This window comes from Phaenicophaeus curvirostris, chromosome 1 (assembly GCF_032191515.1).
Source record: "Phaenicophaeus curvirostris isolate KB17595 chromosome 1, BPBGC_Pcur_1.0, whole genome shotgun sequence".
NCBI lineage: Eukaryota > Metazoa > Chordata > Aves > Cuculiformes > Cuculidae > Phaenicophaeus > Phaenicophaeus curvirostris.
The window spans coordinates 65,989,946-66,003,004 of record NC_091392.1 but is presented as its reverse complement, the minus strand read 5'-3'; the positions used below and the strand labels follow the sequence as shown (position 1 = coordinate 66,003,004).

Below are 13,059 nucleotides of genomic sequence, written 5' to 3'. Positions count from 1 at the left end.
GGATAAAGACAGAAGACAAACAGCTGCCATGTTTTTTTGTATTACATGGCTATTGGTCAAAACCTTCAATCAAGGCCAGGACTCTATTCACCTGGAAACCCTACAGGCATATTGTAAGAAGTACTGCCTGACTCTGAAGACCTTATTGCTCTAAGCTGTAGGGGAGATTGTTTGTCCCTTTAGGGATGAGCAGCTCACCTTAGAGAGACTATGATCCATGAGATCACACAAGATACCTGTGAAGAGCCAGGAAATAATACTCATAGCTTTGCTGTCAGAGCCTTTCCACCTTCCCAGTGAAGCAAGGGTGCCTCACATTTTGGCCAGAACAGGCCTCCCAGTTTCTTAAGAAATTCTTGATGATTAGATGCCAAAGTCCCCCTTTCATGCTTTCCACATGACTCGGTACATGCCTGCCTTGTGACATGGGGTTTTCATGTCAGATGCACTCCTTATTACATAGAAGAAAGAGCCCAAAGACCTCATTGTTGGGGAGGAAACTAGCAGGAATGGCTGCAGGTCATCAGAATAACTTATCCAGAGCACCTTCTTCCATCGTCCAGAAGTCCCAGAGAGAAGGTATCAGGGAAAGTCCTGCAATTCAAGTACTTCTTGCAGCCCAGGTCTCTCCTGTGTTAGGTGTTGGTGTCCCGCCCCCCTTTTTTTTTTCTTTCCTGGAGATGCTAAGTGTGTTTTCCTTCTTTGGCCCCTCCTAGGAAGGGCAAGACATTTGGGGCTCACCATGAAGGCAGGATCAGGCTGAAGGCATGTGAGCATAAATTAACTGGGTATTTTTTTCAGAAGGGCTCTACTATTTCTGACATCCTTGAGCTAGTTAATCTAGCTTTAGTCCAAAACATTGAGTAAGAGACTCCAGATTAAACTGTGGTAAACACAGAATTATGCTCTGGACATATTAGGTATCACCTAGAATAATGGAGGCAGAAATGGAAAAAAATAACATATGCTGGAGCTCTTGGGAAGGAGAGAATCCCTGACTCATCTGTCTGAACAAAAGATTTTCATACAGCATGCAAGAAGGGAATTAGTTGCAGGCTAGATCGATCATGGCGACCTTCAAGCTGTCCCTTGGCAGTTCCAAAAGAGGTGCCCCTGCTGAAGCTAATCTAATCACTTTAAAAAACACAAAATTGAATCCGTCGCATGGACAAATGCAGGCTGAAACAATTGCACTTACAAAGGGAAGGGAGGTGGGGTTCAGTTGCTTAAACCTGTCCAACCATGCTATTTTAAATGCCCTGAGGGACCTAAGAGATCTGCACATGGCTGGCAGATGTGACACAGGACCTACGCGATGCTTGAAGCAGCAGCTAAAGGATAATCAGGAGATCCTGGGGTCTATTAACTCTGTCATGCAACAGAGTTTAGGCAGCAAAGTCCCAGCAGACTTTGTTTCTAAAATGGAGTGCACCCTGGGAGAACCTTGAAGTGCGCCTGTCTCTCCAGTTTGTAGTGCTGGCCTGGTTTGGGTAACAGAGCTGGGATAAGCCTGATCTTTGCTGTGTGAGAGTTGGTGTCAGAATTACCCATCCTGTTTCCCTTCTGTCTACAGAGTTTAGCTGGTGCATGAAGCAGGGCAGCTTTCTAGCCAAAGAGAAGCTCTACATGCCCCAAATTGCAGAGGCAAGTCCTTTGTATTTCATACAGAGTGTGACTTTGTATCATGGGACATTATCTAGATGAAAAAAAACCTACTCATAGCTCCTTAGGTTGCCTATGCATATTGAAAGATGTAGCCCTCCAGACTCCTGGATGTTTTGGGGTTGAGGCATGTGTACACACTGGCCTGGATGTGAAAGCATGTGAGCAAGCTGCTCCTGCTACGTTTTCATTCCTCTCCGGTGGCAATTTAACCAAGCCTGCTCTATTTGTGTCTTGACAGAGGGAGGTGGCCTACCACAAGTGGTGACAGTGAGCACGGCTGTGGCTGTATCTGTGGATGGAAAGATGGGTATTGCTGCAGGTAGGACATTCTGGTTTCTCTTTTTATCTTGAATGAAATTGTTGCATCTTGTATTCAGAGTGGGAGCTGAGAGCTGTTAGCTTGTCATTCAAGGGAAATGACGGGAGCCATAACAGTTGTGATGTTGAAAACTAGGCTAAAGACAGAATAATAGAACAGGTACTGAATGGCTGATAGGCTTTTGAAACAGAAGCTTGCTGTTTGAATAGAAGCTTCCCATCTTACATTAGGAAAAAAATTTTCACAGAAAGGGTCATTGGGCACTGGAACGGGCTGCCCAGGGAGGTGGTTGATTCACCTTCCCTGGAGGGGTTTAAGGCACGGGTGGACGAGGTGCTAAGGGGCATGGTGTAGTGTTTGATAGGAATGGTTGGACTCAATGATCCGGTGGGTCTCTTCCAACCTGGTTATTCTATGATTCTATGCTCTTCAGTGCTAGTGATCTGTGGATTGAGCCTATTTCCCTAGAGCATGAGTAGGTTGAGAAGTCCATCCAGTTTTTGAACTGTTTGCAGGAGTCGTATTGGGTTTTGGAATAACAGAATGTTCATTCTTCTCCATCATTATCTCAGCTGAAAAACAGCTTTTGCTGGTGGAATGGGCTTGTTGCTAGATTTCCAACTCATGTACAGATTACCTAACTCATCTTTATATCTGAACTTTAAATCCTGTTTGGCAGGCCTTCACTAGGCTTTGTGTCTACTTTTGGAAAATTCATGAAGGATATTATTTCCATCAGAACCCCAAAGCTTTTGAAGCTTCACATATTTTCTGCAGCAATTCCTTTAGCCTTTACTGAAGTGCAGTAAACTCACAAGTTAAATAGAGCAACCATTTAATGAAACAAAGCAACATTAATCAATAACAATGGCATCATATCCAATGTAAACACTCTGTGTAGGAGTATTGGGGAAGAGAAGATGTAGCTCAGCGGAATTTTTTTTTAGACCTGGAAGCATTTACAAAGGAAAGAGATTGACAGAACAGGTAATGGAGTAATTACCACCAGAAACATGCCAAGATGCAAAGCTGCTTGTGGAACAATGGTTAGTGTTAATGGAGTCCTGTACAGTGGAAGGAATGACTGAGTAGAATAGAGATGACTTTTGTTACAGGAATATCCAGTAGAGAGGAGACCATACAGCAGATACCTTCAGATTGAGAGTCAATCAATCTTTTGCCTAGGCTATGTGGGGTACAATGAATGGTCTTCAATACTAGTAGTCAGTAAAATTATGGCAGTTTAACTTCATCTGATAAAGCATTCCTTAATTTTCAGGCTTTCAGTAAGTTCCAGTTGAGAATATTACTAAGTATCAGATGGGCATTGAAAAAGTACTTATAAGCCAAAGGAGGGGTTTTAAGAAATAGCATTTTTCACTAATTTGCCACCATTTCAAGCCCAAAGTCAGAAAATCACTATGAAGTCTGTCCAGAGACCCGTGTTCATGTTAAGTGGGTGCTTGGGTCATAGAACCTTCTCTCAAAACTGATACCAGCTGGCAATGTTATGTATATAACCAGCAGAGAATTAAATAGCACTGAAGGGTCTCTGTGCAGCACTGGAGCTTTTCTCTAAGCATGAATTTGGAAGGAGAAAAAATGTTTTTTTTTAAAAAAGAAAAAGATTGGTTTTCTTGGTTCTTTTCCTTCCCTTTCCTGATCTGTGATTTAGAGCAGAGGCACGCAAACAGTTCATCTGGCAGTCAGTATAAATGCAAGGAAGGAAACTTCTGGGTGGAAGAGCTGGAGCAAGAACAACTGACAGGAGGATCTGCCCCTGATGGAGCCATTTCTCTTCTGTTAGCAGAGCTTTTCACAACCCCTGTGGAGATTTCCACCCCCTCAGTTATGCTGAATGCTGAATTGACTGTGTGGACGTGCTGTGAAGGGGCAGGATCCTCTGTAGAGAGAAGAGGGGTGTAGAGAAAGCAGCAGAGTGTAGGGAAAGAAATCATGTTAAAACACTAGCGATAAAGAAAAATTTCTGTCATTTGTGGAAATGATACAGAACAAATCCTCAGTGATACCCACAGAAATTGATACACAGAAGTTAATTCTCAATTGCTTTTTCCTTAAAGGTACCACAGTCCCTGCCCCTAGCAGGCACGTAGGTGACTTGACCACAAGAATATTCTGCTTACTTTGACATGTGGTGTATTAAGCTGGGTGGTTTTTATTCCCTGTTTCTTATGTGTTGAGGAAAATTACACCTATTTCAACCAAAGTATGGGCCACAAGGCAACACAGAGGCAAATAATTTCTCCCAAAGGATCCAAAATCCTTCACACCCCCAGCTGTAGCCCCTGTTGACCTCAGTGGGAGTGCAAGGGTTTGCTGATGTATGTCCCATCTGCTGCCTTGGATGCAGGTTTACAACACATTTTGTGGGGTTTCAGAGAGAAAAAAAAGTACTACATTACCATCTGCTTTGTTTCTAGTAATGACTAGGTTCATTGTCTGAATCTTTCATAATACCAGTAGTGGTTAAAAAAAAAAAAAAAGGAAAGGAAAAGAATTGTGGTTACATTACCTGTTTCACTGCTGTTTGATCTTGAGGACAGCAGCTTTGAGAGTAAGGATGTAGGTCTCTTCACCTCGACTGACACTAATGTGGGGTACCTACATCATCCTGAGTGGCTGGGACTTGGTCCCACAATGGAGGCTACAGCACAAAGAATGCTAGGCAGTGCTGTAATACCATCCTGGGTACAGGAGAGAGGGAAGGAAGTAGAGACACAGCAAGAGGCAATCGGAGCAGAATATGGTGGATGTTATTGAAGTTTTCTTATTTTGGTGGCGTCATCCCTCACTAGGCTTGATACTGTGCTCATCTACAGTTAGGATACTACCAGAAGTCAGTTTGGTACCCAACATTGGTTCATTGGTTCAGAAGGCCAAATATCTGGATAAGCTTGTAGTTTGTGGGTAAATGATGTTACAGTTCTGTGAAAGGGGAACAATAGAAGCTTTTTGCTTGCCCCTATACAAGTGCAAATGATATGAACTGGCCTGTCATTCTGCCACTGATTGTTACTGTCACTCATTTGACTTGACGGTGCTTGGGGTGGAATTTGTAAGAGCTCTGAAATGTTCACTGTGCATACAGTGAAAAATTAAGCTCTAGGATTTACAGCCATGCCTATGGGGGGACAGCATCCCCAGTGCCCCCATGGGGAGGACGGTAGTGACAAGGAGCATTGGGCCCCTTCTCTTCTGGCAGCTGAATGGCAGTCTCCAGCCAAGGCAGAGAAAGGCAAACTAGTAAAATCAAGTGTCCATGAAGCTGAGACAGGCCTGATTGTTGTCTGGGCATGAAGGAGCAATCAGCTGGGATTAGAGAGCAGCCAGGCTGGAAGCCTGAGGACAGAGATGGAGGGGAAAGTACAGGGGCTCCTTAAGACTGTTTCGGTCGGCCTTGGCTCAGTAGGGAACCCCAGAACAGGTTTGGAGTTAAGACTGAGATGCTACTCTTGCCATCAAAGGAGCTACTCCACACAGAGACAGATGGGGAGGTGGCCAAATTCAGGAGGAAAAAGCAGTCTCCTCTGCCCTATCCACTCCTTGTTTCACGCATCCCTCTCCTTCTCCTGTGGGCCAAGACTGTGTACAAGGGGGGCACAATGGGGATGAGCAAAGGGTTTAAGGTACCCGCAGTTCTCTTGGAGGACACAGTGGAGCCAAGGCAGGGTCCATTTGTGTAAGCTGAGTTGGTGTGGTCTCTCTGATGGGAAGCCACAGAGGCAAACCTACCCCCACTTTGGCCATGCCTGTTTCTTTGACTTTGTAACATCTGCCTGCTATGTTGTGCTTGGACCCTTCAAAGCAGTATGCAAACATTAAGTAATGCCTGGATGATTAATTATAATTAATTAAAGGCAGCTGTTCTCCTGGGATGTCAGTCCAGTACCTTTCACACACACTAACTTTGTTGGAAATGAAAAATAAGGAATTGTGATGACACACTCTCCAAGCCAAGTCCTGCCCCAGATAACACTGTCATCTGCTCTCTCCTGTGAGTCAGTAGCCTGGGGCTTTCTGGTCCTGAGGGGATATGCTACAAAAATCACATGTAGCTACTGACAGAAGCTTTTAGTGATTTAAAGCCCCCGTGAAACTGCTGGAATCTGTGCAGGAGTTTAGCTCTCACTTTGGGCTGTGTATGACGTCTCTTTCATTGCCTGAGCTTCTCAACGTTCAACTTACGTGGCTGTCAGCTGGCTGCCAGTCCCAATAGGGGCAGGTGGGAGTTTCTTTCCATTAGGCTCCTTGCCATGGTGGTTGTGTCTCAGAGATGGGAAGCAGCTGATACCAGCAGACCATGGGGCGTGCACAGGCTCCATGGTGCCCAGTAAAAAAAAAACAAACAAGCACTTGAGAGATCCAGGTTTATTTTATATGATACCTCTTTCCTCTGTTCATATTGAAAGTTACTCTTCTTATTTGCAGTGATTGGAGCATACCTAAATCATTATCCAATGACACCAACAGTAAATGTGGTTGTATTTGAGGAGAGACCTAGGCAAGCTCAGACAAGGGTGAGTGAAGAGATGTAGCATCAATTCTACAGAGAGAGTTTTGGGACACTGAGTTAAGGCCAATATTTTCAGACAGTATTTTCTATACTCACAGGAGGAGCAAGTTTTTAAAAAAGCTGAGATTTTTTTCAAAAGTATTTGAAATCAATCAGACTGAAAAATAGATAATGGGAAGTAATTTTGCCATTATACCACTGGTTAAAATCCAACCTCTCTCAATCTGATGGAAGCTCTTCATTTGAAAAGTAATTATAACCTGCTTGACATGTCTCCATCCTCTGCTTTGGTTCCCCCCTTTTGGCTGCCTGCAGTCTCTTACCAGCAAGCAGAGAGAGAAGGTGCGGGTGGCTCTTTCAGCAGTTATGTTGTTGTGGCATCTTTTCAAACCGATCTACTCATAATTCCTACAGTTTTGTTCTGTGAGTGGATAAAACATTTCAACCTCCTCTCTGAAAATTGATAGCTGCACCTGTAGAAGCTATTAAAATGTATGGGAATAAGCACCTTTTACATGGGAATAACTGCATCCGAGCTGGAGAATTAAAATTATTTCACTAGACTGGCCCAGAGACTGGCATAACATTACCCATATAAAACCTGAAAGCAGCTGATCTCTTCAAAGTGTCTTGCAGTATTCAGAAGGAATGATGCCTCTGTTTTAATGCTGAAAGACGTGCCAACATTGTCTCAGTGCTGGGAGTTCTGTGAGCTTCTGAGGCATCACCTGGGTGCCTTTATGGAAATCATGGTTTCCCCTGCATCCAGTGGTAGCACAGGTAGAAAGAAGACTCAACACGTTTTCAGCCCATCACCTGCCCAGTCATAGAAAATGTTAGGGGCACTCAGTAAGGCAGAAACACTAGTGATTTTAGTACTAGCAGTAGCCATGCCTTCTCCATCTCTCAGGATATCTGCTAGATGCCGTTGTCTGTTGGTACACGTTTGGCTGGCCTGTGAGTTGAGGCAGTAGTCTACAGGCCAGGGTATTACATGATGCCATGGGTGTGCCAAAAGCAGTGTCTCTTGCATCATTCGGACCTGGGGGTATTGGTTGACAGCGACTGAACATGAGCCAGCAGTGTGCCCAGGTGGCCGAAAAGGCCAATGGCATCTTGGCTTGTATCAGAAACAGTGTGGCCAGCAGGTCCAGGGAGGTTATGCTCCCTCTGTACTCGGCACTGGTGAGACTGCACCTTGAATACTGTGTTCAGTTCTGGGCCTCTCACCACAAGAAGGATGTTGAGGAAAGGAGGTTGTGGAGAGGAGGGAGCTGGCCTCTTCTCCCAAGTGACAGGGGACAGGACAAGAGGGAATGGCCTCAAGCTCTGCCAGGGGAGGTTCAGGATGGACGTCAGGAAAAAATTTTTCATGGTACGGGTCACTGGACACTGGAACAGGCTACCCAGGGAGGTGGTTGATTCACCTTCTCTGGAGGTGTTTAAGGGACGGGTGGATGAGTTGCTGAGGGACATGGTTTACTGTTTGATAGGAATGGTTGGACTCAATGATCCAGTGGGTCCTTTCCAACCTAGTGATTCTATGATTCTATGATTCATCTGTCCATCTGCCTGCCTGCCATCCATTGCATTCTACTTTACACACTGAGTGTTGAGAGAGAGACTCATAAGCATAAAAGCTACTGTTTGTGGTGTGTTTGGGGCGGTTTTGGGGCAGACACAAGCTATTCCATAAGCCAGAAAAAAAAGTAAGATGGTTGCCTTATTTTGCACTGGCACTGATCTTAGAAGCTCTATCTTTTGCCAAGGATGGTATCAGAGCTGGCGCCACATGGTTCCTTGCTCAGAGCTGGTTATCCTCCAGCCAGTTTAGTGAAGAGACAGATAGAGGAAGCATCTGCCTGCAAACTCCATACAGCCTACTCCATGCACAGACAGTGACTGGTGACAAGGGGGTCAAATATGTTTATTTTATTCTCAGAAGAATGCTAAAAATAGGTATATGACACGTGCTATAGCATTCTGCACATCCTGGCTGGACGTTGGCAATTTCCTTTTCTTCCGTGGCGTATCTATTGTTCAGAGCTTCAGCACAGGGATTGTGCCTCCTTCCTGTGTGTGTCAACATTGCCTAGTGCCTTGGGAATGAGCCCTTGGTTGTGGGGAAAGCTAAGACAACAACCAGTTCTGTAGAATAAATATTTCCTTGTAGCCTCAACTGAGTGCCAGGGTTTGCACACTGCACCAGTTACCAGGAAAAAAACATCAAGTGAATCAGCCCTCCTTTCCTCAGCTGGTACAGGCAGAGCTTCACCCAACACAGAGAGAATACCCCTACTGTGGGTAAGTTTCTGTTCTATGACCCTGCCCACACCATGCCCTCACCAGCTATTTCAGGGTATTCTCTCAATGGGGCACCATAACAACTTCTGAGCAGTGGGATTTCTTTTATGGGGTCTAGTGAGGCATCTGTCCAGGACATCCCCAGTGCTGGAGCCTGTTCCAGGCTGGAGGTCCAGGCCAGGAGCCCGTTCTTGCCTGTGTGTAGCAGAAATCTTCAAGCCTAAGGTTATTCATCACTGCCGCCTCTATAGCTCCTCTGATTGCCATGGCTGTCATGCTTGAAGGCAAAAGAGCCCTTGACACTGGCTCAGAAGAGGCTTGCGTATAGCTGGATTTTTTAGGTTGGCACCCAGCATCTTTGCCATGTTTCCTTTGCTTGCAAATTATTTGATATCATTTTAATTCAGAGCCGAATTAGAGCAGTGCGCAGGTTGCCATAGCAACCATTTCCTTGTGCCTTTTGGTCTGACTCATTGCAGACAATTACTCTCGCACTCCAGGATTCACAGATGTGATAGGAGAAGAATCATGTGCTGGGTTTTCAACTTTTTTTTTTTGCTTTTAATTTCCTTCTCAACCTCTCTTGCATTAACTCCTGCCTAGCCAGCATCAGCAAGGGCCTGTATCTCTGCCCAGGGCCACGTGGGGTCTTGGGAGCACACAGCATGTAGGATGTGTGTAGGTGCACATTGTGTGAGGGGATTTATACAATTGAGTGTGTATTTGCAAACACAATCATTTTCTCTGCAGTGTGCTGTGTGGCTGTGATGCCTGCCTGTGCATAATTAGGGGTGTGCACAGATGCATATATTCATGGAGCAATTTGCACTTATTCCTGTCTGAAGTGAGGCTACAAATTCACACGTGTTTTCTGTGTTTGCATGCAGATACATACATGAGTAATCCCTGTGGACAAAGAGGTGTACTCAATGTGTGGATGTGTAGAGTTTGTTGATATGCACCCAGCGTTCAGGGGGACTGACAAACTGTGTGGGTCACTAAGGAGTCAGGACCTTCCATTCAGAGGTGTGTGAAGATCCACAGACTGCCAAGCAAGTGGCATTAACACCTCTGACCAAGTAGGGTGCAAACCTAAATCCTATGTGATTGCCTCACTCGTGTGTTTCCCCCACAACAGCTCACATCTGTGCATCTACAGTACATAGAGGACTGTAGTGGTGTCCATGCAAGAACCATAGCCTAGGGTATCGTATAGGTATACCTGAAGTCATGACCTGTCTTAGGACCTGTAGTTCAGCAGAGGAGCAAAGTCCTGTGAGAAGATGCTGAAAGGGATCACAGAAGCAGTTCTGTAGGGATAAAGTTGGTACATATTACAGCAAAAGAGGTTATAGGAAGTATATCATGAGACAGTTTGGCTTAAATTCAGCCAAGGCACAAGGAGACAAGTTTTCTTCTCATCATAAGGCTATGTAATGGGTCTCCTACCGCCAGCCTTTTCCCCTCATAAGACCTTTCACTTCTCTTTCTTTCCTTCACTGGGATGCAGAAGGCTGTTCACAGGACCATAGCATAATTCTGGTTAGAAGGCACCTCAGGAGGTCTCTAGGCAGCCTCCTGCTCAAGGCAGGGTCAGCTATGAGATCAGGCCAGATTGCTTAGAGCTTTATTGCAATAACATTCTCAGAAATATTCCCTGATCTTTCCTAACGCTCATACACTGTGCTCTCACTGTCCATACTGTGCAGGGGCTGCACTGATACCATTTCCTTTTTTTCCCCCTTATCCTTGCTCTGTACAAGGACTATCACAGAATCACAGATTGACTAGGTTGGAAATGACCCATCAGATCATCGAGTCCAACCATTCCTATCAAATACTAAACCATGCCCCTTAGCACCTCATCCACCCGTCCCTTAAACACCTCCAGAGAAAGTGACTCAACCACCTCCCTGGGTAGCCTGTTCCAGTGCCCAATGACCCTTGCTGTGAAAAATTTCTTCCTAATGTTCAGCCTGAACTTCCCCTGGCAGAGCTTGAGGCCATTCCCTCTTGTCCTGTCACTTGGGAGAAGAGGCCAGCTCCCTCCTCTCCACAACCTCCTTTCAGGTAGTTGTAGAGAGCAATGAGGTCTCCCCTCAGCCTCCTCTTCTCAAGGCTAAACAACCTCAGCTCTCTCAGCCATTCCTCATAGGGCCTGTTCTCCAGCCCCTTCACCAGCTTCATTGCTCTTCTCTGGACTCGCTCCAGAGCCTCAACATCCTTCTTGTGGTGAGGGGCCCAGAACTGAACACAGGATTCGAGGAGCGGTCTCCCCAGTGCCGAGTACAGAGGGAGAATAACCTCCCTGGACCTGCTGGCCACACTGTTTCTGATACAAGCCAAGATGCCATTGGCCTTTTTGGCCACCTGGGCACACTGCTGGCTCATGTTCAGTCGCTGTCATCCAACACCCCCAGGTCCTTCTCCTCCAGGCAGCTCTCAAGCCAGACTTCTCCTAGTCTGTAGCACTGCATAGGGTTGTTGTGCCCCAAGTGCAGGACCCGGCATTTGGCCTTGTTAAACCTCATGCCATTGGTCTCAGCCCAGTGGTCCAGCCTGTTCAGATCCCTTTGCAGAGCCTCCAGCAGATCTGCACTTTCACCCAGCTTAGTGTCATCCTCAAACTTGCTAAGGGTGCACTCAATGCCTTCATCCAGGTCATTGACATTGAACAGGGCTGGACCCAGCACTGAGCCCTGGGGATACCACTTGTAACTGGCCTCCAGCTGGAGTTAACTCCATTTACCACAACTGTCTGGGCCCAGCCATCCAGAGAGTGGATCCCTTATCTTTGCTCTGTACAAGGACTATCAGCAAATCTGCACACAGAGGTGCTGGATGCTGGGTAGTTTGCAGTGGGTATGGGCCTGCTTTTGAGTGGCGAGGCATGCAGAGTGTGAGAGGAAAGGTGACTGTGCTGCCTGCAGGAGAGCTTGGCTAGAATCCCTTGCCTGGAAGCCCTGGGAAGTTTCCCCGAAGCAGTGGGAAGGCAGGGGATAGATGTTACATGTGCAGAAGAGAGGCAAGATACGTACAACACTGCTTACCTGGGGCGTGTGAAGGGGTAGTCTTGACACTGTTTTCACAGGCAGCAGTGCAAATGTGGGGAGGGAGAAGTTCAGCTTTCAGAGACAAAATGGAGCCCACATTTCTGGGAGGAGGCAGTAAATGGCAAAGTCTGATTCTGTTGCCCTCCATCTGTCTGCCACCACCACCAACTCTTAGGCTGCTTATACTGGCTCTACAGAGAGCCTGTGTGGAATGGAAAAAGAACAGACAGCAAAGAAACTGTATCTTAGAGGTCAGGAAATGTAGGATAAACTGAGGTTTGTTTGCAAATCAAGCTGAGTTAGACCTTGCAAAGGAGATTAAAACAAACAGCAAAAGATTCTTCAACTGTTTGGAAAAAAATAACCCAAAACAGAATAATAAGTGAAGCTGCTTCTGGGCATCAAGAATGAAGTCGAGATCAAGGACACTATAGTCTGAGCCAAAACCAAAGACAACTCTGTTGTCAAGTTATTGATAAGGACAGCAATATCATCCTTAGGGAAAGAAACAAGCTTGGGAATATGCAGCTCAAGCTGCTTGGTGCACTCAGTGCTGGGCCTGGGTGCTCTCTGGCCTTTGGAGGGCTGGGACATGGAAACATGGGCTTATAGCAAGGATTTTTTTCCTCAACTCTACCTACAGTGATTACTCCATCCAGGCTGGAAAAGTGAAATTCAGCAATTAGAGTTAAGGAAGGGGGAGAAATTAATTCATCAGTCTCAGGTCTGTGACCTCTTTAATGTTTGTAGCACGCCAGAGGAGATCTTGAAGGAAGGTATAATTATGGTCAAGCAGTCAGGGGAAAAGGGAGTCAGGCAATAAGAGTTTATCAATGCTAGAACATATCAGACTAATCCAATAGCTTTCTTTCAGATGGGTGTTTTCCTGGAAGGAAAAGAAATTTTGAAGGTCTCATCTCTGTGTTTCAGTAAAGCGCTTGCTATGAAAGAGACAATAGGTTGAATTGGAGTAGATCATGAAAGGTAGAGAAGCTATAAGGGGCAGGAAGGCAGAAGTCAGAAAGGATGATGGCAGCAGCAAGATCACCTGTCTAGCAAAGGATTACTTGTAGCATTCCCCCATGGTCAGCTATGGAATTGGTCTGTGCTAACATTAACCTGACACTGGCACAGATAGCTAGTAATATGTAGTGAGGAAGTGTCCTGGTGTTTCAACACTAGAA

The 13,059-nt window shown here is 45.7% G+C and overlaps 1 protein-coding gene across 2 annotated transcripts in view; it reads left to right on the top strand.

Annotated features, from left to right (window-relative positions):
• Window positions 1–13,059, top strand: part of CACNA2D4 (calcium voltage-gated channel auxiliary subunit alpha2delta 4) — a 134,570-nt gene that overhangs the window by 60,735 nt on the left and 60,776 nt on the right. For both annotated transcript variants that reach the window (XM_069860983.1, XM_069860972.1), the window contains one exon: window positions 1,904–1,984. In XM_069860983.1, coding sequence (XP_069717084.1) covers window positions 1,904–1,984 — 81 coding nt within the window. The remainder of the gene's footprint in view (window positions 1–1,903; window positions 1,985–13,059) is intronic.